The sequence below is a fragment of the Muscardinus avellanarius genome (genome assembly GCF_963383645.1).
Source record: "Muscardinus avellanarius genome assembly, chromosome: 10".
Classification (NCBI taxonomy): Eukaryota; Metazoa; Chordata; class Mammalia; order Rodentia; family Gliridae; genus Muscardinus; species Muscardinus avellanarius.
Genome location: NC_137796.1, coordinates 52,865,081 through 52,890,840, shown reverse-complemented (window position 1 = coordinate 52,890,840; position 25,760 = coordinate 52,865,081). Strand labels below are relative to the sequence as shown.

General features: G+C 51.5%; 2 protein-coding genes across 2 annotated transcripts in view; both read right to left on the bottom strand.

The window, feature by feature from the left end:
* NUMBL (NUMB like endocytic adaptor protein) overlaps window positions 1–11,126 on the bottom strand; it is a gene marked incomplete at both ends in the record, with an annotated part of 36,350 nt that extends 25,224 nt beyond the window's left edge. Inside the window, 5 exons of the mRNA XM_080704407.1 lie at window positions 769–843; window positions 936–1,010; window positions 2,745–2,884; window positions 7,127–7,211; window positions 11,103–11,126. Of these exons, the coding sequence (XP_080560533.1) occupies window positions 769–843; window positions 936–1,010; window positions 2,745–2,884; window positions 7,127–7,211; window positions 11,103–11,126 (399 nt within the window). The remainder of the gene's footprint in view (window positions 1–768; window positions 844–935; window positions 1,011–2,744; window positions 2,885–7,126; window positions 7,212–11,102) is intronic.
* Window positions 11,127–12,761: 1,635 nt separating this feature from the next.
* Window positions 12,762–25,760, bottom strand: part of COQ8B (coenzyme Q8B) — a gene marked incomplete at both ends in the record, with an annotated part of 32,191 nt that continues 19,192 nt past the window's right edge. The window contains 5 exons of the mRNA XM_080704408.1: window positions 12,762–13,064; window positions 13,556–13,642; window positions 17,151–17,216; window positions 20,795–20,902; window positions 21,011–21,152. Of these exons, the coding sequence (XP_080560534.1) occupies window positions 12,762–13,064; window positions 13,556–13,642; window positions 17,151–17,216; window positions 20,795–20,902; window positions 21,011–21,152 (706 nt within the window). The remainder of the gene's footprint in view (window positions 13,065–13,555; window positions 13,643–17,150; window positions 17,217–20,794; window positions 20,903–21,010; window positions 21,153–25,760) is intronic.

Genomic DNA, 25,760 nt, shown 5'->3' with positions numbered 1-25,760 from the left:
TTTTTGTGGTACTGGGGGTGGAACCCAGAGGCTTTCTACCTCCGGGTTATACTCCCAGACCCATTTTTTTGTATTTTATTTGGAAACAGGGTCTCACTAAGTTGCTGAGAGCCTCACTAAGTAGCTGAGGCTGGCTTCGAACCCGTGCGATCCTCCTGTCTCCGCCTCCCAAGCGCGGGGATGACAAGCGTGCGCCACCACACCCGGCAGAAGAGTAATATTTTAAACAGGTAGTATTTTAAACAATGTGCACATACTTTCTCATTTACTTGGGAGGCTGAAACAAAAGGATCACAGGTGTGAGGCCAGTCGCAGCAACTTAGTGAGGCACCCTCAGCAACTTTGAGAGATTCTGTTTCAAAATATAAAATAAAATAGGGTGGGATTATGGCTTAGAGGTAGAATCCCCTTGGGCTCAATAAACAAAAAACAAAAAACTATGGTAGGGTCTGTTATGAGCCCCATTTTTTATATGAGACAGCGGAGGCCCAGTGTTGAGTCTCATGCCCCTGGGCCCCCAGCCGGTGAGTGGGTGGGCTGGGCAGCGGCTCTGTCTCTGCTCTCGCCCACTCTCTACCAGCTCACAAATACCCACAGCCCTCATTCCTGAATTAGGACTGCGAATTGAGCCAAGTCCTTGCAGGCATACGTGGCAGGTGTAGAAACCCCCAAGCGACGGACATCCCAGAGAGGCGGGAAGTGTCCTCAGCCCTGGTGTGAGCAGGGCGGAGCAGGACCCTGGAGCCCCCAGCCCCACAGGCCTCCTACCTTGGTCTTGTCATCTACCACTCGGAGCCCATCCGCCGACACCCACAGCACAGACTTCACGGACTTCCGGCCCATCTGGGGTGGGGGTGGGAGACAGAGAGGCCTGGTCAGGGCTGCTCCTGCCCTCTCCCTGTCCCTGTGCCCCCGCCCCCCCAGCCCTCACTCACCGCTTTCAGCTTCTTTACGGCATCCTCACACACGTGCATGCCCCGGGACTCCTCCACCTCCACGTGCCCCAGGTACTGGGGGCAGGGACAGGATATAAGACAGCAATAAAGAATTCCCAGCATTCCCCCCACATGTGCCACACAGCAGGCGGTTCCCTGAGCACATCGGGCCTATTCACTTATTTATCCTGCACCTCTACAAGACCAGGCACCACATTCATTCTATTTTGTTTTATTTTTGTAGTACCGGGGATAAAACCCAGAAGCATGCTACCTCAAAGCTACCCCAGCCCTATTTTCGCCTGCCTGCCTGCCTTTCTCCCCCCCCTCTCTCTTTCTCTCTCTCTCTCTCTCTCTCTCTCTCTCTCTCCCTCCCTCCCTCCCTCCCTCTCTCTTTCTTCTTGCAATTCTGGGGATTGAATCTTGGGGCATTCTATCTCCAAGCCACACCCCCAGCTCTACTTTTTATTCTTTATTTTGAAACATGGTCTCACTGTTGCGGAGGGCCTAAGGCTGGCTGAGAACCTGTGATCCTTCTTCCGTCTTAGCCTCTCCAGTACTGGGATTACAGGTGTGCACCACCACGCCTGGCTCCTGGGCACCCCATTCTTTGCCCAGTTATGCAGATGAGAAAACCAAAGCACAGCTCTTGAGGGCAGCTCCAGTCCTATGTCCCTGGGCCTGAACACTTCATTACGAAACTTATGAGTGCCAGCATTTTCTTCTCGGTGCCTGAGGACTGGCTACAGGCTCCCCTGACCCAGGCCAGGGCCCACTCCCCCTGCAATGACTGATGGGAGCTGGGGCACACAGGACCCGGCTTCCTTCGGGGTCGGTGGGTAACTTTCCAGATTCCCCAGTGGGAATAAGCCCAGTTGCCCACAGCTGCAGTTTACTAGCTCATCTTCGACTGGCCGCCTTCCCTTCCCACTCCCCCCAGCACTTCCTGTGCCTCCCAAGTGAACCTCTTACACTCAGGGTCTGCTTCTGGGGAAGAGAAAACCAGACAGAGGAGCAAGATGTCGTCTCCCATCTAGGAAGAGTCTGAGCTCCACGGCTCATGCCCTAAGTTCTGCTGTCTCCCTGGTAAAAGGTAGTGCATGTTGTAAAGGGCTGTGGCGGCCTATGCCAGAAAACTCTTTAAGAGTACAGGGCTTAGCTGGGTGTGGTGGTACATGCCTGTAATCTCGGTACTTGGGAGGCTGAAATAGGAGGATTGTAGGTTTGCAGCCAGTCTCAACAATTTAGCAAGACCCTGTTTCCAAGTGAAAAAAAAAAAAAAATTTTGGTCTGGGGGGGGTAGGTAGTTGGTAGAATGCCCCTTAGTTCAATCCCTAGCACCCCCTAACCTCCCCCCCCCAAAAGAGTACAGGGCTTTAGCTGGGCATGATGGCACATGTTTATAATCTCAGTATTTGGGAGGCTGAGAAGGAGATTTGCAGGTTCAAGACCAGCCTTAACAATTTAGTGAGACTCTTAGCAACTTATCAAGACCCTGTGTCAAAACAATAAATAAGAATGGCCTGGGGGTATAGCTCAGAGGTAAAATGCCCATGTCAACTTTCAGTAATACACACACACACACACACACACACACACACACACACACACACACACCCCAGGACTTTGCAAATGCCACAAAACTCTCCTGACATTCCAATGGAGGTTGGTCTCCTCCCTGGAAATCACGAGCCCCATAGAATGAAGTGGCCCCGGCTCCAGAGCTTCTTGAAACGTCTTTTCTCTTCCTTTAGCAACCCTGCCCAGAGCCGCAGGCCGCCTGTGCCGGCAGGCGCCCTGCCCACTCACCCTGACGGGGAAGCTGCAGGTGCCCTTGCGCACCGCGTCCTCGTCCGCCTGCCACTGGTGTGGGCGCGATGCCTCGGGCACGTAGGCCGGCTTCCTCCGCCGCAGGCTCTGCCGTAACTTGTTCATGGTACCTGCCCCGTCTATGACACAGAACAGTGGTGTGGGTCAAGTGGGGAGGTCAGAGGCATGGGGCCCAAGGAGCACAGGGTCAGATAACATGAGAGTGAGGTTACAGGGTCAGAGGGTGGCTAGGTCACAGGTCATGGCACGCAGGGACATGCGGCCAAGCAGACTCAAGTCTCATGGGTAAGGCAGAGGAATTCCAGAGTTCTAAAAATAGGGATTCAGAAATGTAGGACCGAGCTGGGCATGGTAGCACACACTTGTAATCCCAGTACTTTGGAGGTTAAGACAGGAGGATCACAGGTTCGCAGCCAGCCTCAGCTACTTAATAAGGTCCTCTGCAACTTAGTAAGACTATTTCAAGATAAAAAAATAAAACTGGGCTGGGGGTTTGGCTCAGAGGTAGAATTCCCCTGGGTTCAATCCCCAGTACTGCTCCCCTACAAAAAAGTAAGACCAAAATTGGCTGTGGTGGCGCCCGCCTATAATCCCAGTACTTGGGAGGCTGAGACAGGAGAATTGCAGGTTTGAGGACAGTCTCAAAAGCTGGAGCTGGGCACAGTGGGCCACACCTGTAATCCCAGTACTTGGGTGGCCAAGACAAGAGGATTATAGGTTTGAGAATAGCCTCAACAAGTAGTGAGACTCTCATCAACATAGGAAGACAATGTTTCAAAAGTAAAATAAAGCCATGTTGGTGGTGTACCCTTGTAATCCCAGTACTTGGGAGGCTGAGACGCAGGTTTGAGGCCAGCCTCAGATACTTAGGTGAGGCCCTCTGCAATTTAGTGAGACCCTGTTTAAAATAAAGAATAAGCCGGGCGTGGTGGCGCACACTTGTAATCCCCGCGCTTGGGAGGCAGAGACAGGAGGATCGCGCAGGTTCGAAGCCAGCCGCGCGCGCTGGCTTAGGAGACCCTGTTTCCAAATAAAAAAAGTATAAAAAGTAGGTCTGGGAGTGTAGCCCGGAGGTAGAAGGGCTTCCAGGAACCCCAGTACCACCAAAAAAAAAAAAAAATAATAATAATAATAATAAAATAAAATAAAATAAAGAATAAGCCAGGCATGGTAGCGCACGCTTGTAATCCCAGTACTTGGGAGGCTGAAACAGGAGGATCGCAGGTCTGTGGCCAGCCTTAGCAACTTGCGAGGCCTTTGGTAACTTAGTAAGACCCTGTTTCAAAATAAAGCAAAGCTGGGTGTGATGGAGCATGCTTGTAATCCCAGCATTTGGGAGGCTGAGTCAGGAGGATGGTGTACAGTCTCAGCTATTTAGTGAGGTCCTTTGCAACTCAGTGAGACCGTGTTTTAAAATAAAGAATAAGCCGGACGTGGTGGCACACACTTGTAATCCCCATGCTTGGGAGGCAGAGACAGGAGGATCGTGCTGGTTCGGAGCCAGCCTTGCTGGCTTAAGAGACCCTATTTCCAAATAAAAAAATATAAAATAGGTCTGGGAGTGTAGTCCAGAGGTAGAAGGGCTTCCAGGAACCCCAGTACCACCACCAAAAATAATAATAATAATAATAATAATAATAATAATAATAAATAATAATAATAAATAATAATAATAATAAATAGGGCTGTGTGTGTAGCTGGGAGGTAGAATGCCCCCTGGGTCCCATCTCCAGTACCACAAAAATAAATAAATAAATAAATAAATAAATAAAGAAAGAAAGAAAGAAAGAAAGAAATATTGGAGTCAGGCATGGTGGCACATGCTTAACTCAGTGAGACCCTGTTTCACAATAAAGAATAAAAAATAGGGCTGGGGGGGGTAGCTCAGAGGTAGAATGCTTCTGGGTTCTATCCCCAGTACCACCAAAAAAAAAAAAATTGGGGTGAGAGTGGAGCTCAGAGGTAGAATGTCCCTGGGTTCTATTTCCGGTAACACACACACACACACACACACACACACACACACACATGCACAATAAAAAAGTAGGGCTGGAGGTATAGCTCAGAGGTAGAATGCCCCTGGGTTCCATCACCAGTACTGAAAAAAAAAAAAAGTAGGGCTGGGGATGTAGCACAGAGGTAGAATGCCCCTATACTCAATCCCAGTACCACACACACATAAGACAGCCTCAGCAGCCTAAGACTGTTTCTTTTTTCTTTTTTTCTTTCCCAGTTCTAGGATGGAATTCAGGGGCATTCTACCTCCAAGGTAAATCCCCAGCCCTATTTTATTTTTTATTTTGAAACAGGATCTTACTAATTGCGGAGGGCCTCACTAAGTTGCTGAAGCTGTCCTCAAACCTTCTATCCTCCTGTCTCAGTCTCCCAAGTTCTGGGATTACAAGTGCACACCATCAACACTCAGCAAGACCCAGGGCTCAGAGGTAGAATGCCCTTGGGTTCAATCCTTAGTACCTAAGAGAGAGAGGGGGGAGGGAGGGAGGGAGGGAGAGAGAGGGAGAGGGAGAGGGAGAGGGAAAAAACCTGGAGTGGGGCTTATGGGTCATGGGGTCTTTGGAGGTTGAGGATGGAGCTGTCATTGAATCTTAAGGACTGGAAGTCACAGCACTGGAGGGCATAGGGTTAGAGAGTGTGGGGTCCGGGCCACAAAGCCATGAGTTTTAGAGGTATGAGGCTCAGGGGATGGAGTGACCAGAGGGTCAGGGGTTGGGAGTTTCGTGGATGAGGGTTCAGGAGTCAGGTGTGGGAGGAATGGGATCGGGAAGTTCAGATGGCCCGGGGCTGACGTCCTGACCGACCGTGTGGGGTATGGGGTGTGAGGTGGAGTGGCAAGGTATGCCTCTGAGACAGCCTTCTCCCACAGTCGTGCTAAGTTGGGGTGAGGCCTCTGGGGTGGTGTGTCTGCAAGAGTCAGAGGTGGGCTGTGTGCGTGCGATGGCGGTGGAGGCGGCCTGCCAAGAGGACCGTTTTCAGTGACTGAGAAGCCATCCTGACCATTCCAGGAGGAGGCGGAGGAGACATCCGGGACTGGGGGCACCAGCGGCGGAAGGGACTGCCTGTGTGTACAATGCAAGTGTACGATGGTGTACTCTGGAATGGCGTCTACGAGGGTGTCTGTATCTGTGCAGGCAATTGCTATCTGTTTCTGAAGGCTGTACAGAAGATCTGTGTCTGGGCCTGGCTGGTTATGACAGCGTGTGTCTGTGAACATTGTGAGGGGCTCCGTGTCGCAGAGTTGGTTACCTGGGACAGTATATCCCTGACAGTTGTTGCTAAAAGGCACTGATGTCGGAGTGCTTGTGTGTGTGTTGTGTGTTGGTATGTGCTGAGAGTGCGGGTGTATCATCCATGAAAGCTTGTGTTTCACTGCGTATATGTGAATGTGTGTGTTTGCGCATGAGGACATTGTCTTTGTCCATGAAGCCTCTGCGTGAGGTTGTGTCTATTGCCTTTAATGACAAGATAGTGTCTATGTCCAAGAAGACAGCAGCTGTTGTTGGGACCGTATGGCTGTGCGTTGTTTCTGAGAGTGTCTGTGTTGGGGCCTGTGGCCGTTGTCTTACGAGTGTGGGTGCGTGGCTGTTGTTTTGAGGGTGTCTGCAATGCGATGGTGCATCTCTGAGGGTGTGTGAGACTGTGAGGTCATAATCTTTGAGACGGTGTTTATGAGTGTTATTTGTGAGAATGTGACTGTTGTCTGAGTGAGTGCTGAGTATTTTGTGAGACGGGAAGTTCAGCTCTTTCAGAGAGCCTGGGTCCACATGTGTTTGTGAGTCTGTGCTTGGCTACAGAGGTGCAGCTGTCACCTGGAAAGTGTTGCTGTGTGTGCCGCCTGTGTCAGGAATGCCGTACATGCATTTCTTGAGAGTATGTATCTGGCAAGTGCCTGTGGCTGCCTGTATGAGAATATGGGTGTTGTCTGGGGATGTGTGTGCAGCTCCATCCACGTGAACACATGTGTGTCTGCATGTCTGTGTGAACGAGCAGCTACCTAAGCATGTCTTCAAGTGTGCTTGTCATTGTGTTCACAAGTATGTGTGCGCATGCATCGACCTGTACGTCTGTGGATCTGTGAGGGTCTGCATACGTGTCAGTCTGCAACAGTGTGACCCTATACACAGTCATGGTGAGTGTGACAATGTCCGTGTGTGTGATAGTTTAGGGCTGTGTGGCTGTGAGTGAGGGGTGCTTGGATGGTCATGGGGTGTAGAGAGAAGATGTTTGAAGGTGTCCACTATGAATGTAATGAAACCTGTGGGCTGTAGGGGCAGTTTCTCCAGTCATTCTGGGCAGAGCCATAAACCACCCAACCCTTTTCCTTTCCCAAACTAGTTACTCACCTGACTCCGTCCTGAAGGCTTCAGGGGGCCCCGGGGCCCCACAGGGGGCTGGGGGCAAATGCTGCTCAGGCCTCCTGGGTCCGCCCTGCCCGAGGGAGGGAGGAGAAGGTGAGAAGTTGGTTTGGGGTGGACTTCAGTCCCCTATTTCATCCCCCCTTTGGACTTCAGTCAACCCCCATCTTAGGCTCCCTGGTGAGAGCCCTGGTTGTCAAGACAACCGTTACCAGGGAGACCAGCCACCTGGTTCTAAGGACCCAGGAACAAGTAGGTGTATTGGAGTGGGCACTGTTGGGGATGTGCCCTCTGTACCCAAAGGGATAGTGCGAGGGGAATGTCTCTGCCCTAGATACATGTCCAGGGTTACGCACAAACACATGGTCACATGTATGTAGCCAACTCATGTCTGCAGTGGTCCTTAGTACCTGGTCACAGCTGTGAACACTGAGTTACACACAGACACCATTATAGCTGCACACTTGAGGTCACAGAGAGCTGCTACCATGAACATGTGGTCCCACGTTCACATTCACAGACACACGGCTCTACTCCAGACCTCTGTCCACATATATAGTCCCAACCTGCCTAGGCCCTACCACAGACACCTAGGTGGTCACACCACTGGCCGACAGCTGGTCACTCCACTTTTCTCAGCCACATACAGAGCTGGGCCCAGGCACACCCACAGGGCGACACATGTGCAACCACACCCAGGGACAGTTGTGTTTCCTCAGGCACCCACCCAAGAAATCCCCGTCACAGGCACCAGAATCACGCCCAGCCGGAGCTCACCGTTTGGTCGCACACTGACCCATCACTCCACACACCCGTCTCCACTGCTGCACACCAACATCTGGATACGTTTAAACAAGCGACACACATTGGTCTCATAAAGCTCGCCTACACAGGTACACGTGGCTGTCCAACCTCAGCCATACCCACCACGCTCACATATTCTTTTTGGTTACATACCATTTTAGGTGTTCATATGTGGTCACAGTATTTGTTCACAGTATCTGTCAGTTTTCTGTGAGGGCCGCTTTTTTTTTTTTTTTTTTTGTGGTACTGGGGATCGAACCCGAGGCATTCTTTTCTTCTTTTTTTCTTTTTTGTGGTACTGGGGTGGAACCCAGAGGCTTTCTACCTCCGGGCTATACTCCCAGACCTTTTTTATATTTTATTTGGAAACAGGGTCTCACTAAGTTGCTGAGAGCCTCACTAAGTAGCTGAGGCTGGCTTCGAACCCGTGAGATCCTCCTGTCTCAGCCTCCCAAGCGCGGGGATTACATGCATGTGCCACCACGCCCGGCTCGAACCCGAGGCATTCTACATCTAAGCTACACCTCCCTTTTTATTTATTTATTTATTTATTTATTTATTTATTTATTTATTTATTTTTGTGTGTGTAGATCTGGGGATGGAACCCAGGGGCATTTGACCTCTGAGCCACACTCCCTGCCCTATTTTTTAATCTTTATTGTGAAACCGAGTCTCACTAAGTTGCAGAGGGCCTTACTAAGTAGCTGAAGCTGTCTACAAACCACAATCCTCTGGTTTCAGCCTCCCGAACGCTGGGATTACAAGTGTGCGCCACCACGCCCGGCCCCTTTTAATTTTTGAAAATAAAAAAATTCTGTAACAGTGTCTTGATAACTTGCTGAAGGTCTCACTAAGTTGTTGAGGCTGGCCTCAAACCTGTGATCCTCCTTGTCTCTGCCTCCTTGGTCCTCTATACACAACCACACAATGATGGCCCTAGCCATACATTACAGAGAAACAAATATATATATACATACATATGTATATATGCCCGTGGCATGGCACGGCACCACCAGAGAGAAATTCTCCAAGGCTGGCCACCCTCAGACACAGCCATACACATTTCAGAAATGGTTGTGTACGCACAGTCTCACAGCACCAGTGTCCATGTTCCCAACCATCTGTCATGGGCAGTGGACCACACACAGCTGCGCCACGTCATACCACGACAGTGATTCACATCGCTTCTCTTCACACAGACACACAAGTCCTGCAGACAAGTATGTGGCTACAATCAATCTCAGCCCCACGTGGACAGGTGCACAGAGTCATAGCCACACCTACACGTATAAGCTCTCACACACCAAGATAGAACAGTTTCAATCTCCCACAGCACAGGAATGCAGTGACCTGGACAGAGCCTCTCTAGGTGGCTTCACGCTGAAGTCATGATCCCTGACAGAGCCGTGTGCACTGCCAGGGTCCAGGTGCCTCACACCAAATCACGGACTCAAACACACATAGTTCAGCATAGACACACACACACACACACGCACACTCACACTAGGCCACTGACACAAGCACATGTAGTCACCCAGGGTCCCAGACACACAGGCGATACACGCAGAGGAAAACAGAAGCCATAGCCGCAGCACACTCAGCATACATAGACACAGCCATAGCTTGAGTGACACACATGTAAATAACCCTTCTTGGTACCCTGTGTTTCAGAAGCCACGTCAAAAAACACAGCCCCAGTCACACACGCGAGGTGGTAAGCGCACGACTGCTCAGCATCACACGCAGACACGGCTCAGCCATGCAGTGTCACACACAATCCCAGCCTCACAGGCAAAACGCAAACAGAGTTGCACAGATAGTAGTGTGTCACACACATCTAAAATCAGCTATAGATACAACGTAACATTCTCAATCGCTGGACATGGAGTCCTAGACACAACTCCACTCACACAATCACGAATCCACCCAAGTCCTCAGTCACACACATGCTCAACCCCAGACTTGACACTTATGCCGTCACATACCTCGACACACAAATGATCGCACAAGATATAACCACAGACGCCACCACACAATCACACCCACTGACACACTAAAAAGTAGAGGTTCCACACAGTGAACATCTGTCACGCACATATACACCATCATACAAATACCGGAGTCACAGAGACACCACCACCACCACATACAAACACAAGCACACAGTTGTACACTGCAGATTCCTCACAGCCACCAGCTGTAACACACACACACACACGCACACACAGCCACAGTCACACAAACACAGGGTTACACTCCTAGCCACCACCTCTCCATCAATTGCTTCGGGGCTTCCCCCAGGTACCACACACACAAAGCCGCTGTCACCACAGATGCTGCAGACAGGATTGCACTGAGTCCCTGGGGAGCCGCCCCCAGCCCAGCCTGAATCCTCATGTCTGGGGGGTGGGGGGGCTGTGCATTGTCTGAGGGTGGGGCCTCTCTTGGACAGCTGGCCAGCTTTAGGGACAAAGGGGGTTGGCCTTAGGGACCTGTGCCCTGAGATCCTTGACCAAGGGGGGAGGGCGCTGGAATCCTCATTTATTCAGACTGGGGTGGGGTGGGTGGAGTCCCAGGCACGGGGACCTTGTTATGAGAAGGGGATGTGCCTGGGACATTGCCCAAGGACTGGCCGAGGCTGCGCCCAGGAAGCCTCTGAGGCAGGAGGCAGACTGTGTTTGCAATCCCCCCCACCCAGGCCTTGACTTAGTGGGAATGCTGAACCCAGGGACCCCATCCTCAAGACCTTACCTATGGGGCTATAGTGCTTAAAGACCCCCCTCTGGCAGAGAGAGGTAGGGATTAGGTCTGGAATCGCCTCCCGGAGGCCTTGGCTTGATTTGGGGGCTGTCTCGGACCGTCCCCAAGACCTTGGCGAGGGAGTTGTACCTTGAGTCTCTGTCCCTCTGTTCTTGATTTGGGGGGTCCTGTGTCCAGGATCCCAATTTCCACGGCCTTGCCAAAAAGATGGCCTGTGCCCGAGACCTCGGTCTTCCAGGCTCTGACCTGGTGGGGGCCTGCTCCTGGACTCCCACTCAGGACCCCCCTCTCCAGCCTCGGCATCCTCTCTCCATCCGGGCGCCGCGGCCACCTCCCACCCTCCGCCACATCAGCAGCGCCGCTGCCCCCGGCCCGAGCCCCCCGCTCCCGCCCTGCTCACGCTGGCCGCCGCGCTGCGGGACATCCAGGGCCTGGGCGCCCCCGCCTCCCGCGGCCCCGGCCGGGCCCGGCTCCCCCAGGGCTGCTGCTGCGGCGGCGGCGGCGGCGGCTCGCTCGGCTGACGCGGGCCGGGCCGGGCCGGGGGATGGCGCGGGATGCACGCGCGAGCCGCGCGCTCCCCAGGATCCCGCTCCGGGGGCGGGGAGCGCCCTCCCGCCTCGGCCCCGCCCATTGGCCCGCAGCCGGCCGTCTAGGCGCGGAGGCCCCGCCCCGGCGCAAGCACGGCCGCCGCCCCGCCCCGCCCGCGGGTCTCCCGAGTCCTCCCCGGGGTCGCTCGGGCGGGGGCTCCCTTGCCTTCGGTGACCCGGCTCCGATCCCCTCCAGTTCTGCGTCGAGAAAATTACCCCGGGAGGTGCCCCCCGCCCCCCCGCCCCGGGGCTTCTCACGAGCCCCAGGCTCTTCCAGCCCGGCGGGGGCGGGCGGAGCGGTGACGAGGCGCTTTCCGCAGGGAGGGAGGGAGCGGACCCCGGCGTCCCGGAGCGCCTTCGGCTCGGCCGCGCCGGGGGCGCCGAGCTGGGGCCTGGGCGCGGTTCCGGCCGCCGCTGCTCCCCCCTCCGCCCCCACCCTGTGGGTTTGGCAAGGCAGCTGGCAGGGGCATTACTCCCATTAGCAAAGGCGAGGCTGCTGGAAGCGAGGGGAGGGAGCCCGGAGCCGGGCGTGTGTGGTGGGGGGGCGCTTTTCAGCTGCCACAGCCCTTCGAGCAGGTGGTCAGCACGTGTGCTGGGGGGGGGGGTCACGGCAACAGATGGCCCAGGCGGGGCTAGGGCTTTCAGCCTAGGGGGTTGGGGGGCTGACCATCTGCACCTGGAGCTCCTCCCCTTAGCGCCGAGAAAAGAGCTGAGGGTAGGGGAGGGTCTCTTTAATTCAGAGGGAAGTTTCAGGCCCCCATCCCTCCAGTTTGCGGAGACTGGGACCCGGAGAAGGCAGCTGGTTGCTGGTGGAAGGAGGCGGGCTAAGGTGAGGGCTGCTCCCACCACCTCTTCCCTTTCACCAGCGGATCCTGGGAGGCAGGGGCAGGCAGAGAGGTGAGGGCGCCCCCTCCAGATAAGTATGTATCACGAAGGCAGGCAGGGGGCCGAGGGCTCCCTCCACTGCTGGCAAGTCACCAGCTCCCCAGCCTAGTTTCTGGATGCACTTTTTTTTTTTTTTGGCAGTACTGAAGATGGAACCCAGGGGTATTCTACTCCCGAGCTACACCCCCAAACCTAATTTTTATTCTTTATTTTGAAACAGGGTCTCACTAAGTTGCAGAGGGCCTCACTAAGTAGCTAAAGCTGTCCCCAAAGCAGGATCCTCCTGTCTCAGCCTCCCAAATGCTGGGATTACAAGCGTGCACCGCCGCCACGCCACACCGGGCTCCTGGATGCACATTTTGGAGTGGGGAGGTGCTGTGAAATTCAGAGTTCCCCAGGCCCAGGGTTCCTGATCTCCTGGGTCTGGCCAGGAGGGGAGCTAGACAAGACTAGGAAGCCCAAAGCCGGGCTGCCCCCAGACCAGGGCAGAGGGGAAAGGGACGGGAGGCGTCCTAGACAGGGGTGGCTCACTGGAGCTGGAATCTCTTGCTGGAGGTCGTCTTGGGGTCCGCAGGGACCTCCACTGCTTAGGAGGCTGGCAGAGGCGGCTGTGCCTGGCGATTGGCCCAATAGCGGCAGTAGGTGTCCTGGAACAGATCCCGGCAGGCAACGTGAGCGTGGAGGCGGGAGCAGGCTAGGAAGGCCCCTGCCAGCTTGCGGTGCAGGGCATAGGTCTCCTCTGGGGGTGGGCGCAGCCGGTGCCGCAGCAGCACTGGGATGAGGCCTTGAATGCGGCGGGCAGTGTCCCCTGCCCCAAAGTCATAGGGGCCAGGGGCAGCAAAGGGCTCCCCCAGGATCATCACTGCCTCCACGTGGGCTTCGGAAAATGCCTGGGGGGAGGGGATACACACAAATGGATGCAGGCCTTCCGTTCACCCCAGAAGAGCCTGCAGTATCAAGGACACACATAAACCCCAACGCCCCCAAGAGTGACAAGGAGCCTCCAACTCGTCCAGAACCCCTGGTAGAAAGCAGCCCCTAAATAAATAGCCTTGGCTTCCTCTCAGAGCCTCCTAGACAAGTACTCCCCACTCCCCAACCCCTAGTGCCCATCAGCAGCCACCCCAGTGAGTAAGTGGTGCTTGTTTTCCATGGTTACTGAGTGGTTAGGCAGCTGCGTCTTTCACCTGGGGACCTGGCCCCCAGGTCCCCAGTATAGATAAACATCCTCCCTAGAGTTGCCCTCCCACAGACACGGCCTTCAGGCCCCCTAGCAGAGATAAGCCCCATCCTCTGCTCCTCCATCCCAGTCCCTCAGTAGATAGGCACACCCCCACTCCCCACTAGGCACCAACCCCCTACTCCCCTGATGCCCCCCAACCTTGGTTTCAAAGCCTGTGAGGAACTTGAGGTCCCGGGACTTCTGCAGGACCTGGTCTCTGTCTCCATCCGCCGCAGCCCTCACCACCTAGAGGGATGGGAGTGGGTGCAGGATGAAAGCCGACTGAGGACCCAAGCAGAGGTTCTGGAGAAGCCCAGCCTGGCCTGGATCCACCTTCATTCTCATCTACCTGGCCCTCCCTCTTACTGGAAACGGTTCCCTCCCTTCTGTGTCTCCCTTCAGACTCTTCCAGAGCCTGAGAGGAAGGGGCAGAGGTTAGGAGTTCTGTCCGCCTGGCAGCTGTGGAGCTGCCTGGAAGCCACGGTGAACTGGCACGGGGAAAGTGTGTGTCAAGGCTGCTTGTGGGTCCGCAGGACAGAGACGTGACTGCAACCCACAACCGTGCCCGAGGCTGCTAGGGGCCCTTTCTCTCTCACACACTGGATTATTTCTTCTTTTTTCATAGTACTAGGCATTGAACCCAGGGGCATTCTTTCCACCTCTGATCCACATACCTAGCCCCCCCCCCCGCCCCCTTTCTTTTTGCAGTACTGGGGATGGAACCCAGGGGCATTCTACCTCCGAGCTACACCCCAGCCCTATTTTTTATTTTGAAACAGGGTCTCACTAAGTTGCAAAGGGCCTAAGTAGCTGAGCCTGTCTGCAAACTGCGATCTTCCCGTCTCAGCCTCCCAAATGCTGAGATGACAAGCGTGCGTCACCACGCCCGGCTTACCTAGCCCTTTTTATTTATTTATTTTTTGTTTTTTTTTTGAGACAGGGTCTTGCTGGTTTGCTAAAAGTCTTGCTGCATTGCTGAAGCTGTCCTCAAACTTGTAAGCCTCCTGACACAGCCTCTCAAATACTGCGATTACAGGTGTGCACCACCATGTCTGGCTTCACACTGGATTTTGAGCCCCAAGGCTTTGGAAATCCCAGTTGGGTCTGGTTACGCTGGGCACAGGGTTTGGCACTTGGGAGGACCTTGGTGAACCTTGTTTTAGCAAATGAGTGTGGAGCTAAGCCCCTCTCTCGCATTCAGCCATGCAATTACAGGGGGAGGCCGGGAGCCCCCACCCAGCCAGGGCAGCATGCTTGGACTCATTCCCAGCTCTGCTGTAGGCTCCCCGGAAGGCTGAGAGAATAGGCAAGCTGCTGCCCTGGCCTCTGCTTTCTCATGTGCAAAGTGGGCCTTGAAAGTTTCTTCTTCATGGGAGGTTGTGAAGCTCAGGACGGTGCCACCTGTGGGGTGCCCAGCTTATCCCCGAGCCTGTAGGTACTGATTATGAGTTACCCTTATTATTAAGAGCCGGCTGTGAGGCAGGTTCAGTGGCGCACACCTGTAATCCTACTACTTGAGAAGCTGAGATAGGAGGATTGTAGGTTCAAGGCCAGCCCCAGCAACTTAGTGGGACTGTTTCAAAATAAAAAATAAAATAGGGCCGGGTGTATAGTACAGTGGTAGAATGCCCCTGGTTCTATCCCTGTACCATAAAACAAAACAAAAACAAAAATCCAGCCGGCTGTGAGGGAGGGTCCCTGCTGTACAGGAGAAACGGGCTCAAAGTGCGGAATGAAAGCTGGTGGGTCCAGCCATTACCCACTGTGTTGCCCTTTCTCGGGGGGAGGTGGGGTACAGGATCAATCTGACAATTCTATTGTCTCAGGTCCCCGTGCCTGTCTGACCATCTGTTAGGCCTGGTCCCCAGGGGCCCATGTGACAGGTTTTTAAACTGAAAAAGGCTAAGTAGGCTGGGGGGAGTGTTGGTGGGATGTGGGATGTCCCATCTCTACAGAGAGGCCTTGTCTTATGTTTCAAGTGGCCTGCCGAGTGCACCCAAGGGGCTGGTGTGCACATGGTGGGGAGAGCGGGGGCCCTCCTGTCCCTTTCTCAGGGGTGGCCCCATGAGTTCTCAGGTCAGAGCCATGGGCCTTGGCCCAGACTTTCCTCCCCTGACTTCCAGCCTGTCAGCTCCACGTCTGCCTGGGCATCCCTCCCAGCTGGCCCTTTCTATAGCGTCTCTCGCACACCATCCCGGTCTCAAGGACCACTTGTTTAGGAAAATCTAATTCTACGTCACTTACTGCTCAAGTCCTTTCCAGGGTCCCCACAGCACAGGGATAAAGGACATGCTACAGAGCTGGCCTCTGAGACCCACAGTGCCTTCCCTCTGCCCTTGCCCAGCCAGAACAGGAGTTTCTTTCTCTTTGGTCCCCTAGAGTCTACTACTCAAAGTGTGGTCCCCACACAGGGGGCACCGGCACCACCCAGCTTGTTTGCGCAGCAGCATCTCATACCCCGTTCCTCAGAGCCTGCGCGTGGCAGGATCGCCATGTGCGTGTTACGGACCAGTGGCACAGCTCTAATGGGACTCCTCAGTCACCTCTTGGTCTCTGTCAATATTTTCTGGAACACCCTTCTAGTGCCTTCCTGATTGGCTGTCCTCATCCCACATCTCCGCTCCAATGTCTCCTCCTCCAGGAAGCCTTCTCAGACTCCCCAGGCTCTCACAGCCTCCGCCCTCCCCCAGCCCAGCCCTGACCACTTTGGGTCCTCACTGTCAGGCTGCTGGGCTGCAAGCTCTGAAGGTGAGGACCTGAGTTGGACCTGGGCCACCATTTGTTCCCGGTGATAATGTTTGAGTTGATGGTTACATGATTAGAAGTTCTAGGCCGGGCGTGGTGGTGCACGCTTGTAATCCCCGCGCTTGGGAGGCAGAGACGGGAGGATTGCGCAGGTTCGAAGCCAGCCGCACTGGCTTAAGAGACCCTGTTTCCAATTTAAAAAATATATTAAAAAATAGGTCTGGGAGTGTAGCCCGGAGGTAGAAGGGCTTCCAGGAACTCCTGTGCCACAAAAAAAAAAAAAAAAAAAAAAAAAAAAACCCACAAAAAACAAAAAAATAAAAGAAATTCTAGACTGAATGTCCCGTTTCAACCAGCCAAAGCAGGCGAGGAAGCACTTCTGAGGCCAGAGCTCCCTGTGGGGCGAGGCTGGGTGCCCTGGACAGGGTGGCCATTACGGGCCTTCTTCTCGGAGGGGAGAGAAAGGGGTTGGGAACCTGAGCTCTGGACCTAGACTACCTGAGGGTGACTCCCAGGTGGACTGGGAGCCTAGGCAACCCCTCCCAGCCCTGTTCTTTTTCTTTTCTTTTCCTTCTCCAATTTTTTCCTCCAGCACCGAGAATTGAACCCAAGGCTTCACATATGCTAGGCAAGTGCTCAACCACTGAGCTACAGCCCAGCCCTGCCCTATTATTTCATCTGTAAAATGGGGCTAAGAGGTCCTGACCCCGTGGAGTTGCTGTGCGGTTTCAGTCAGTCACTGTCTGTAAAACTGCCTGATGTATTATTAAGTGCTTGGTATTTATTAGCTGCTACTAATATTACCAGTTATAAATCATTACCATTTACAAACCATATTGCCATTTATGAATCGCTACCATTAATAAACATATAAAGCCATTTGTATGGTTTTAATAATGATTTGTTTTTTCTTAATTCCAGATGCTGTATTTGTCCTTCTTACTCCTCTGCCTCTTGTATGTGGCTTGAACCTTGGCCCTTCAAAAGCCCCAGGATCAGGGAAACTCACCTCAATATAATGATCAGTAAACTCTGTTCCAAATTCCCGGCTTGCACCAAAGTCCAGCAGAGTGACCTGGGAATGAAAAATGGTGAGGAGAACTCTGAGAGCCAGCGATGTGATCACCACTGTCTTTTTTTTTTTTTTTTTTTTTTTTTTTTTGTGGGACTGGGGATGGAACCCAGGGGCATTCTACCTTCAAACTACACTCCCAGCCCCATTTTTTTTTTCTTTATTTTGAAACAGGGTCTCACTGAGTTGCAAAGGGCCTCACTAAGTAGCCGAGGCTGTCCATAAACCATGATCCTCCTGTCTCAGCCTCCCGAATTATAAGCGTGCACCACCACGCCTGGCTCCACCATTGTCTTTTGAGACAACCAGGACACTTCTCTCTCTACAGCCCTAGCATCTTGTGTTAGTCCCTGCCCAGCTGCTGGCAGGGACTCTCAGCCCTGGGTCTCCATTCCTCCAAGCCACCCAGCAAGGTAGCAGAAAGGATCTGGCTTGTAGCTTCTCAGTCCTATTTGCTTGTTTAACAATTTTAGCCCTCCCCCCCAAAAGCCCCCTAGGAAACAGTAAGATATAATAAAAAGTAAATGAACACCCACAAATCCTGGCTTAAAATATAAAATACTAGATGGGTATGGTGATGCTTACCTATAATTCCAGTAGTTGAGAGGCTGACACAGAAGGATCACAGGTTCAATGCCAGCCTCAGCAATTTAGTGAGACCCTATCTTAAAACAAACAAACAAACAAACAAAAACACAAAAGGGTTGGGGTGTAGCTTAGAGGTAGAATGCCCCTGGGTTCAATCCTAAGTAACACATACACAATACACACACACACACTCAGGTGTGGTGGCACAAACTTGTAATCCCAGTACTTAGAAGGCTGATTCAGGAGGATATCAGATTTGCAGCCAGCTACGGCTGCTTAGTGAGGCCCTCCGCAACTTAGTGAGACCCTGTTTCAAAACAAAGAATAAAAAATATAGGGCATGTGTAGCTTAGAGGTAGAATGCCTCTGGGCTCCATCCCCAGTTCCGCAAAATAATAATAATAATAATAAATGTATATAATTGGTAGTGATATATATAGTAGCCATATATATATATATATATATATATATATATATATATATATATATAATATATACATATTATTGGTAGTGAAATATCTCACTATTATTGGTTTAGATATATCTCACTACCAATAATCCCAGTACATGGGAGGCTGAGACAGGAGGATCCTAGCCTCAGCAACATAGGCCATCTGTAATGTAGTGAAAACCTGTTTTAAAATAAAAGGATAAAATAGGGCTGGAGGTATAGTTTGGAGGTAGAATGATGCCCCTGGGTTCTATCCCCAATACAACAACAACAAAAAGAAATCCTCATGCATGCATTTCTACATTTTACATATATGAACACCTGTAGACAATATATGGTAAGAGTCTACAAACTTTAAAACTTATGTAAATGGTACTTAATAGTGTCAGGTGTGGTGGTAAACTCTTGTAATCCTAGTACTTGGGAGGCTGAGACAGGAGGGTCATAGGTTCAAGGCCAGCCTTAGCAAGTAGTGAGACTCTCATCAACATAGCAAGACCCAGTTTCAAAGAATGAAAAATAGGTGTAGCTCAGAGATAGAATGTCCCTGGGTTCAACCCCCAATACTGGAAAAAAAAAGGGAAGAAACATAGTTTATACCCACGCAAATGCACACATGATTATAAACATCATACATAAGTATCCTCAGGTAATAGGGACTCCTCCCATCTGGGACACACTGATAGTTTCTATTCCCTTAAAATGAAACAAAACAGCAGACGTGGTGGCATGGTGGTGCACACTTGTAATCCCAGCATTTGGGAGGCTGAGACAGGAGGATCGCAGTTCGCAGACAGCCTTTGCTACCTAATTAGTGAGGCCCTTTCCAACTCAGTGAGACCCTGTTTCAAAATAAGGAATAAAAAATAGGGGTACGCCAGGCGTGGTGGCGCACGCTTGTAATCCCCACGCTTGGGAGGCAGAGACAGGAGGATCACGCTGGTTTGGAGCCAGCCTTGCTGGCTTAGGAGACCCTGTTTCCACATAAAGTTAAATAGGTCTGGGAGTGTAGCCCGTGGGAGTGTAGCTCGGAGGTAGAAGGGCTTCCAGGAACCCCAGTACCACCAAAAAAAAAAAAAAAAAAAAAAAAAAGGGGTACAGCTCAGAGGTAGAATGTAAATGGTACTTAATAGTGCCAGGTGTGGTGGTATACTCTTGTAATCCTAGTACTGAAAAAAAGAAAGAAAGAAAGAAAGAAAGAAAGAGAGGAAAAAAGGAAAAAAGAAAAGAAACAAAATGCACAGCGCAATGGCACACCTGTAATCTCAGTACTTGGGCTCTGTTTTTTTTTAATACTATGGACTGAACTCAGAGGTGTTCTACCTCCGAGCTACACTCACAGCATTTTTTATTTTTGAAACAGGGTCCTGCTAGGTTGCAGAGTCTCACCAAGTGGCTAAGGCTGGCCTTAAACTTGCAATCCTTCTGTCTCAGCCTCCCAAGTACTGGGATTACAAGCACATGCCACTACTACTCCCAGCAGTTTGTGAGACTGTTTAAGAAAAAAAAAAAGTATAAAAAAAAAGAAAAAGAAAGAAAAGCTCCTGGAGCCCTATAAATAAATGGATGTCAGCACTCTTATCTCCTGGAGTAAGAAAAACATCCTCTGAGCCAGGCATGGTGGTATATGCTTGTAATCTCAGTCCTTGATTGGCTAAGACAGGAGGATGCCAGGTTTGAGGCCAGCAGCCTCAGCAACTTATGGAGAACCCCAGGACCTAATGACACCTGTTTCAAAATAAAAAGGGCTGGGAATGTCGCTTAGAGGTAGATGCTTCTGGTTTCAATCAGCAGTACACTCACCCCGCAAAAAGAAAAGAACACCACTGGGGTGTAAGCCTAGGGGCCTGTGTGGGGCTGCATGTGCACATGGGGGGTGGTGGAAAGAGCTCAGGGGGGACGCGGCCACAGGCTGCTCAGCAAAGGGCTCGAGTTTGACCCTGAGGCTGGAGGGCTGAGGAGGGGAAATCCTGGCCAGACTTGCGTTTGGAAAAGATCCCTTTGGGAGCAGGCCGCTCTGGAGAGCCACCTGGCAACCTCTAGTCATGTAAAGATGTGTCCACACAGGGAAACCTGCAGGTCTAAGCTCTCACTGACCCTGCTCTCTGAACAGTCGTCTCCTTCTTCTTTCTCTGGTCGCAGAATTATCGGCATGTCCCTGAAGCCTTCCTCTACCCCCATCCGACCCCAGGCAGGGTCAGGCACAGTCCCTGGGGCCCCACGGCCCCCCTTCCCCCTGTCCCAGCCCTGATGGCCCTGGCCTGCTTCCCCATCGTGGGACTAACCATTCTAGGTCACCCTGGGAGGAACCACAGAGGAACGGCACGCCACTCCTGGCCACAGCACTTGGTGGGTCACCCTCCCAGCCTCTTTTTCCTTCACTAGAGCAGGCATGGCAAGGCCCAGGGGAGACACAACCACACAAAAGGGGGCCATCCCAGCTTATCACGTGGGGGATAAACTACGCTGAGCTACCACTGAACTACCAGGAATACTTGGTACGGCAGCTAAGGTATCCTGATTCACATCAGAAGGAACCCACCTGGTGGCTGGAGGCGTCGTACAAGAAGTTGGCCCAGTTGGGGTCTGTCTGCATGAATCTGAACTCGAATAGCTCTCGCAGACATAGCCTCAGGAGCTGGAAGCAGATCTGGGTTGGGAGAAGTAAGGATTCTTGGTGACGTGCCTGGCAGAGCCCTCCCGGGCCTGGAGAGCGAGCATGGCTGGGTCCTCCCTACCGTCCTGCGAGGCGACAAACCTCATTCCGGACCTCCTGGCTCAGGCCCTGGCACTGGTCCAGAGGGACTCCTGCAGCCAGCTCCATGCCCAGCACGCGTGTTGTGCACAGCTCCTTAACCACAGCAGGCACTCGAAAGAAGGGGTCCCCTGCCAACAGCTGCCTGGGGCAGGAGACAGGGAGTGAGACTCCATGCTCTAGGCCCCCAAGGCCTGGTGTGAACTGCCTGGCTGAGATGCCTTTGGTGAGGTCCTTGTTCCCTCTGCACTTCTCCTCCTCTGCCTGCCCTGGGCAATCACCAGTGCCTGGCTGGCTGGACATGTAACGGTGTCCCTCTAGCACCCGCTCTGTGCGCTTGCCCCTGAGATGGGTGTTGTTGGAGACCTAGTTATCACTTCCCTATTCCCTACTGGGAGCCCTTGGCTGACTCCTGGGGGGGTCCCAGGCTGAGCTCAATTTATTTATTTACTGTGTGAATCCCTTTTTTTCCTTTTCGGTGCTGGGGACTGAACCCAGGGGCATTCTATATCTGAGCCAGACCCCCAGCCCAATTTTTTAAAATTTTTTTGTGTGGTACAATGGATTGAACCCGGGCCATTCTACCTTTGAGCTATACTCCCAGGACTTTTTCATTTTTTATTTTGCAATAGGGTCTCACTAAGTTGCAGTGGGTCTAAATTGCTGAGGCTGGCCTTGAGCCTGCAATCCTCCTGTCTCACCCTCCCAATGCATCACTCTTTGTGTGCGTATATCTAGTATTAGGGATTGAACCCAGGGGCAATCGTCCTCTGAGCTACACCTCCAATGTCTATTTATTTTTATTTTAAAACAGGGTTTCTCTAGGTTGATGAGAGTTTCACTACTTGTGGAGGCTGTCCTCGAACCTATGATCTATCTCAGCCTCCCAAATACTGGGATTATAGGTGTGTACCACCACATCCAGCTCAATGCATCACTTTAAAAAAATCAACTTAGAGTGGGGCGTGGTGGTGCACGCTTGTAATCCCCGCGTTTGGGAGGCTGAAGCAGGAGGATCGCACAGGTTCGAAGCCAGCCTCAGCTACTTAGTGAGGCTCTCAGCAACTTAGTGAGACCCTGTTTCCAAATAAAATCCAAAAAATAGGTCTGGGAGTATAGCCCGGAGGTAGAAACCATCTGGGTTCTACTCCCAGTACCACCACCAAAATAAAAAATCAATTTAGCCGGGCGTGGTGCACGCTTGTAATCCCAGCACTTGGAAGGCTGAGACAGGAGGATCGCACAGGTTCGAAGCCAGCCTCAGCTACTTAGTGAGGTCAATTTAGTGAGACCCTGTTTCAAAATAAAATAGGTCTGCGAGTATAGCTCAGAAGTAGAAAAGCCCCTGGGACACACACACACACACACACACACACACACACACACACACACACACACCAATTTAGTCAGGAATGGTGGTGCATACTTATAATCCCAGTACTTGGGAGGCTAATACAGGAGAATCGCACAGGTTTGAAGCCTGCCTCAGCTACTTAGTGAGAGCCTGTTTCCAAATAAAATATAAAAAATAGGTTTGGCAGTGTCAATCAGAGGTAGAAAGCCCCTGGTTTCCATCCACAATGCCACAAAAAATAAAAATAAAAATAAATAATTAATAAAAATAAAATTTAAGCTAGGCGTGGTGGCACACACTTGTAATCCCAGCATCTGGGAGTTTGAGACCGGAGGGTCACAGTTCATAGACAGCCTCAGCTACTTAGTGAGGCCCTCTGCAACTTAGTTGTACCAGTATTGGGAATGGCCTAGGAAGATTTGAGAAAGCTATGATTATTAATATTTCAAAAATTGGGTGAAGGGCAAATCTGTGCAAGGACTTGGTTTCTGCCTAAAAGCAGACAACTATTCCAATGTAAATTAACACAGCTAAAAGTAATTAACAAGTCAATAGGAGAGAACTAGGCCTTTTTCTATCTAAAGACAGATCAACATGATATGGTAGGAGGGATCGACCTTCATGAAAGGAGACATTTTGCCACACCTTGCTGGGGGAGGTACCTTACAGGGACATAAACAAGATGGAGGTCATGGGTATAAAAAGTCCGGTCCGCGTGCTGTATCTGGGGAGTGGTGAGTTGGCCCGGGCCACCCTCCCACCTCATGCCATTTTGGCATGGGGCTGTAACTATTTCCTGTATTTCTATTTTCTGGATTTCTATCTTTTTAATAAACTTCTTTAAATCTTCAGCAACTGTCCTAGCTATGCATATTTATTCTTAGCTTAGGACAAGAACCCGCAGTTTTTCTGTTTTTGGTCTTTTTGGGTTTTGTTATGAGTTGGGGGAAAGTGTGTCCGGGACCCTCGCAGAGGTTCCCGGGGAACAGTTTCCCCACAACCATATTCTCCCCAATCCATAACATTAGTGAGACCTTGTTTCAAAATAAAGAATAAAAAATTGGGCAGGGGGAGTGGCTCAGAGGTTGAATGCCCCTGGGTTCCATCCCCAGACCCACAAAATAAATAAATAAATTAATTAATTAATAAAACTTAAAAAATCAATTTATGCCAGGCATGGTGGCGAACACCTGTAATTCCAGCACTTGGGAGGCTGAGACAAGAGGACTGCAGGTTTGAGGCCAGCCTCAGCAACTTAGCGAAGCCCTCCACAACTTATCAAGACCCCATTTCAAAATTAAAAATAAAATAGGGCTGGCAGTATAGAACAGAAGTAGAATGCCCCTATGTTCAGTCCAAGAGCCACAAAAAATTTTATTAATTCATCTCCAATTAGTCACTGATATAATAAATATCTCTGAGTTTAGCACAGATTCCCAAATTTAGTGGCTTAATGCCCAAAATAAGTACTTGGTGCCCCTGGGCACGTCTACCACCCCTTTCAACGCCCCCCCCCCCATTATTTTGTGGTACTGGGTTGAACCCAGGGTCATTCTACCTCTGTGTTACACCCCAGCCCTATTTTATTTTATTTTTATTTTTTTGGTGGTACTGGGGTTCCTGGAAACCCTTTCTATCTCCGGGTTATACTCCCAGACCTATTTTTATACTTTTTTTTAAATTTGGAAACAGGGTCTCTTAAGCCAGCGTGGCTGGCTCCGAACCTGCGCGAACCTCCTGTCTCTGCCTCCCAAGCTCGGGGGGGGGGGGGGGGGGGGGGGACCACCACGCCCAGCCGCCCTACTTTATTTTGAAAGAAGGTCTCACTAAGTTGCTGAGGGCCTCACTAAATTACTGAGACTGGCCTTGAACCTGTGATCCTCCTGTCTTGGCCTCCTGAGTACCACCATGCCCAGCTAATGCCCGCAACTGTACCCCAGACTACTTCCTCACTCCCTAGGGTCACTACATGAAGCCCCCCCCCCCCCATTTGTGGTTTCATGCTCCAAGTTACTGTATCTAAAAATATTGAATGGGCCGGGCGTGGTGGCGCACGCTTGTAATCCCCGCGCTTGGGAGGCTGAGACAGGAGGATCACACGGGTTCGAAGCCAGCCTCAGCTACTTAGTGAGGCTTTCAGCAACTTAGCAAGACCCTGTTTCCAAATAAAATATTTAAAAAAAGGTCTGGGAGTATAGCCCGGAGGTAGAGAGCCTCTGGGTTCCACCCCTAGTACCACCAAAAAAAAAAAAAAAAAAAACCCCCAGAAATAATTCATATATTTTGATTGCACACCTCCCTGAGTAGTGTGTGCGGTCTCACTCCAGCCTGCCTGGGAGGAGAATCATCAGCTCGTCCAGGGTGTAGGCACTGTTCTTGCTACCTGCCTGGCAGTCATTTCGCAGCCAGCTCAGTTTCCTGATTCACTGCCCAGCTACTGCAGGGCTCATGCTCCTGTGGCCCTCATTTTACTTAGTAACGGCCCCAGAGCAAGAGCAGCGATGCCAGTGCTGCAGATAGGCCAAAGAGAAGTGTAAAGTGCTTTTCTTTTTTTTTTTTTTGTTTTTTGTTTTGTTTTGTTTTGTTTGTTTGTTTGTTTTTTTCGTGGTACTGGGGTTCCTGGAAGCCCTTCTACCTCTGGGCTACACTCCCAGACCTATTTTCTGTATTTTTGAAACAGGGTCTCTTAAACCAGCGCGGCTGGCCTCGATCCTCCTGCCTCTGCCTCCCAAGCGCAGGAATTACAAGCGTGCGCCACCACGCCCGGCAAAAGTGCTTTTCTTTAAGTGAAAGGCGAACTTTCTCAACTTAACAAGGAATGGGGGGGAAAAGTCAGTTGCTAAGATTTATGGTAAGAACAAATCTATCTGAAATTGTGAAGAGGAAAAAAGAAACTCATGCTAGCTTTGCTGTTGCACCTCAAACTGCAACAGGCATGACTACATGTATGGGAAGTGCTGAGTTAAGACAGAAAAGGCAATTAGGAGCCGGACGTGGTGGCGCACGCTTGCAATCCTAGTCCTTGGGAGGCTGAGACAGGAGGATCGCAGGTTTGCAGCCAGCCTCAGCTACTGAGTGAGGCCCTCTGCAACTGGGTGAAACCCTGTTTCAAAATAAAAAAGAAGCCGGGCGTGGTGGCGGACGCTTGTAATCCCAGCATTTGGGAGGCTGAGACTGGAGGATCGCGGTTCGCAGACAGCTTCAGCTACTAAGTGAGGCCCTCTGCAACTCAGTGAGACCCAGTTTCAAAATAAAAAATAAAAAAAAAACAGGGGAGGGGGTGTAGCTCGGAGGTCGAATGACCCTGGGTTCCATCCCCAGACCTGCAAAAAACAAAAAACAAAAACAAAAAAAATCCCACAAAATAAAAAAGAAGCCAGGTGTGGTGGCACATGCTTG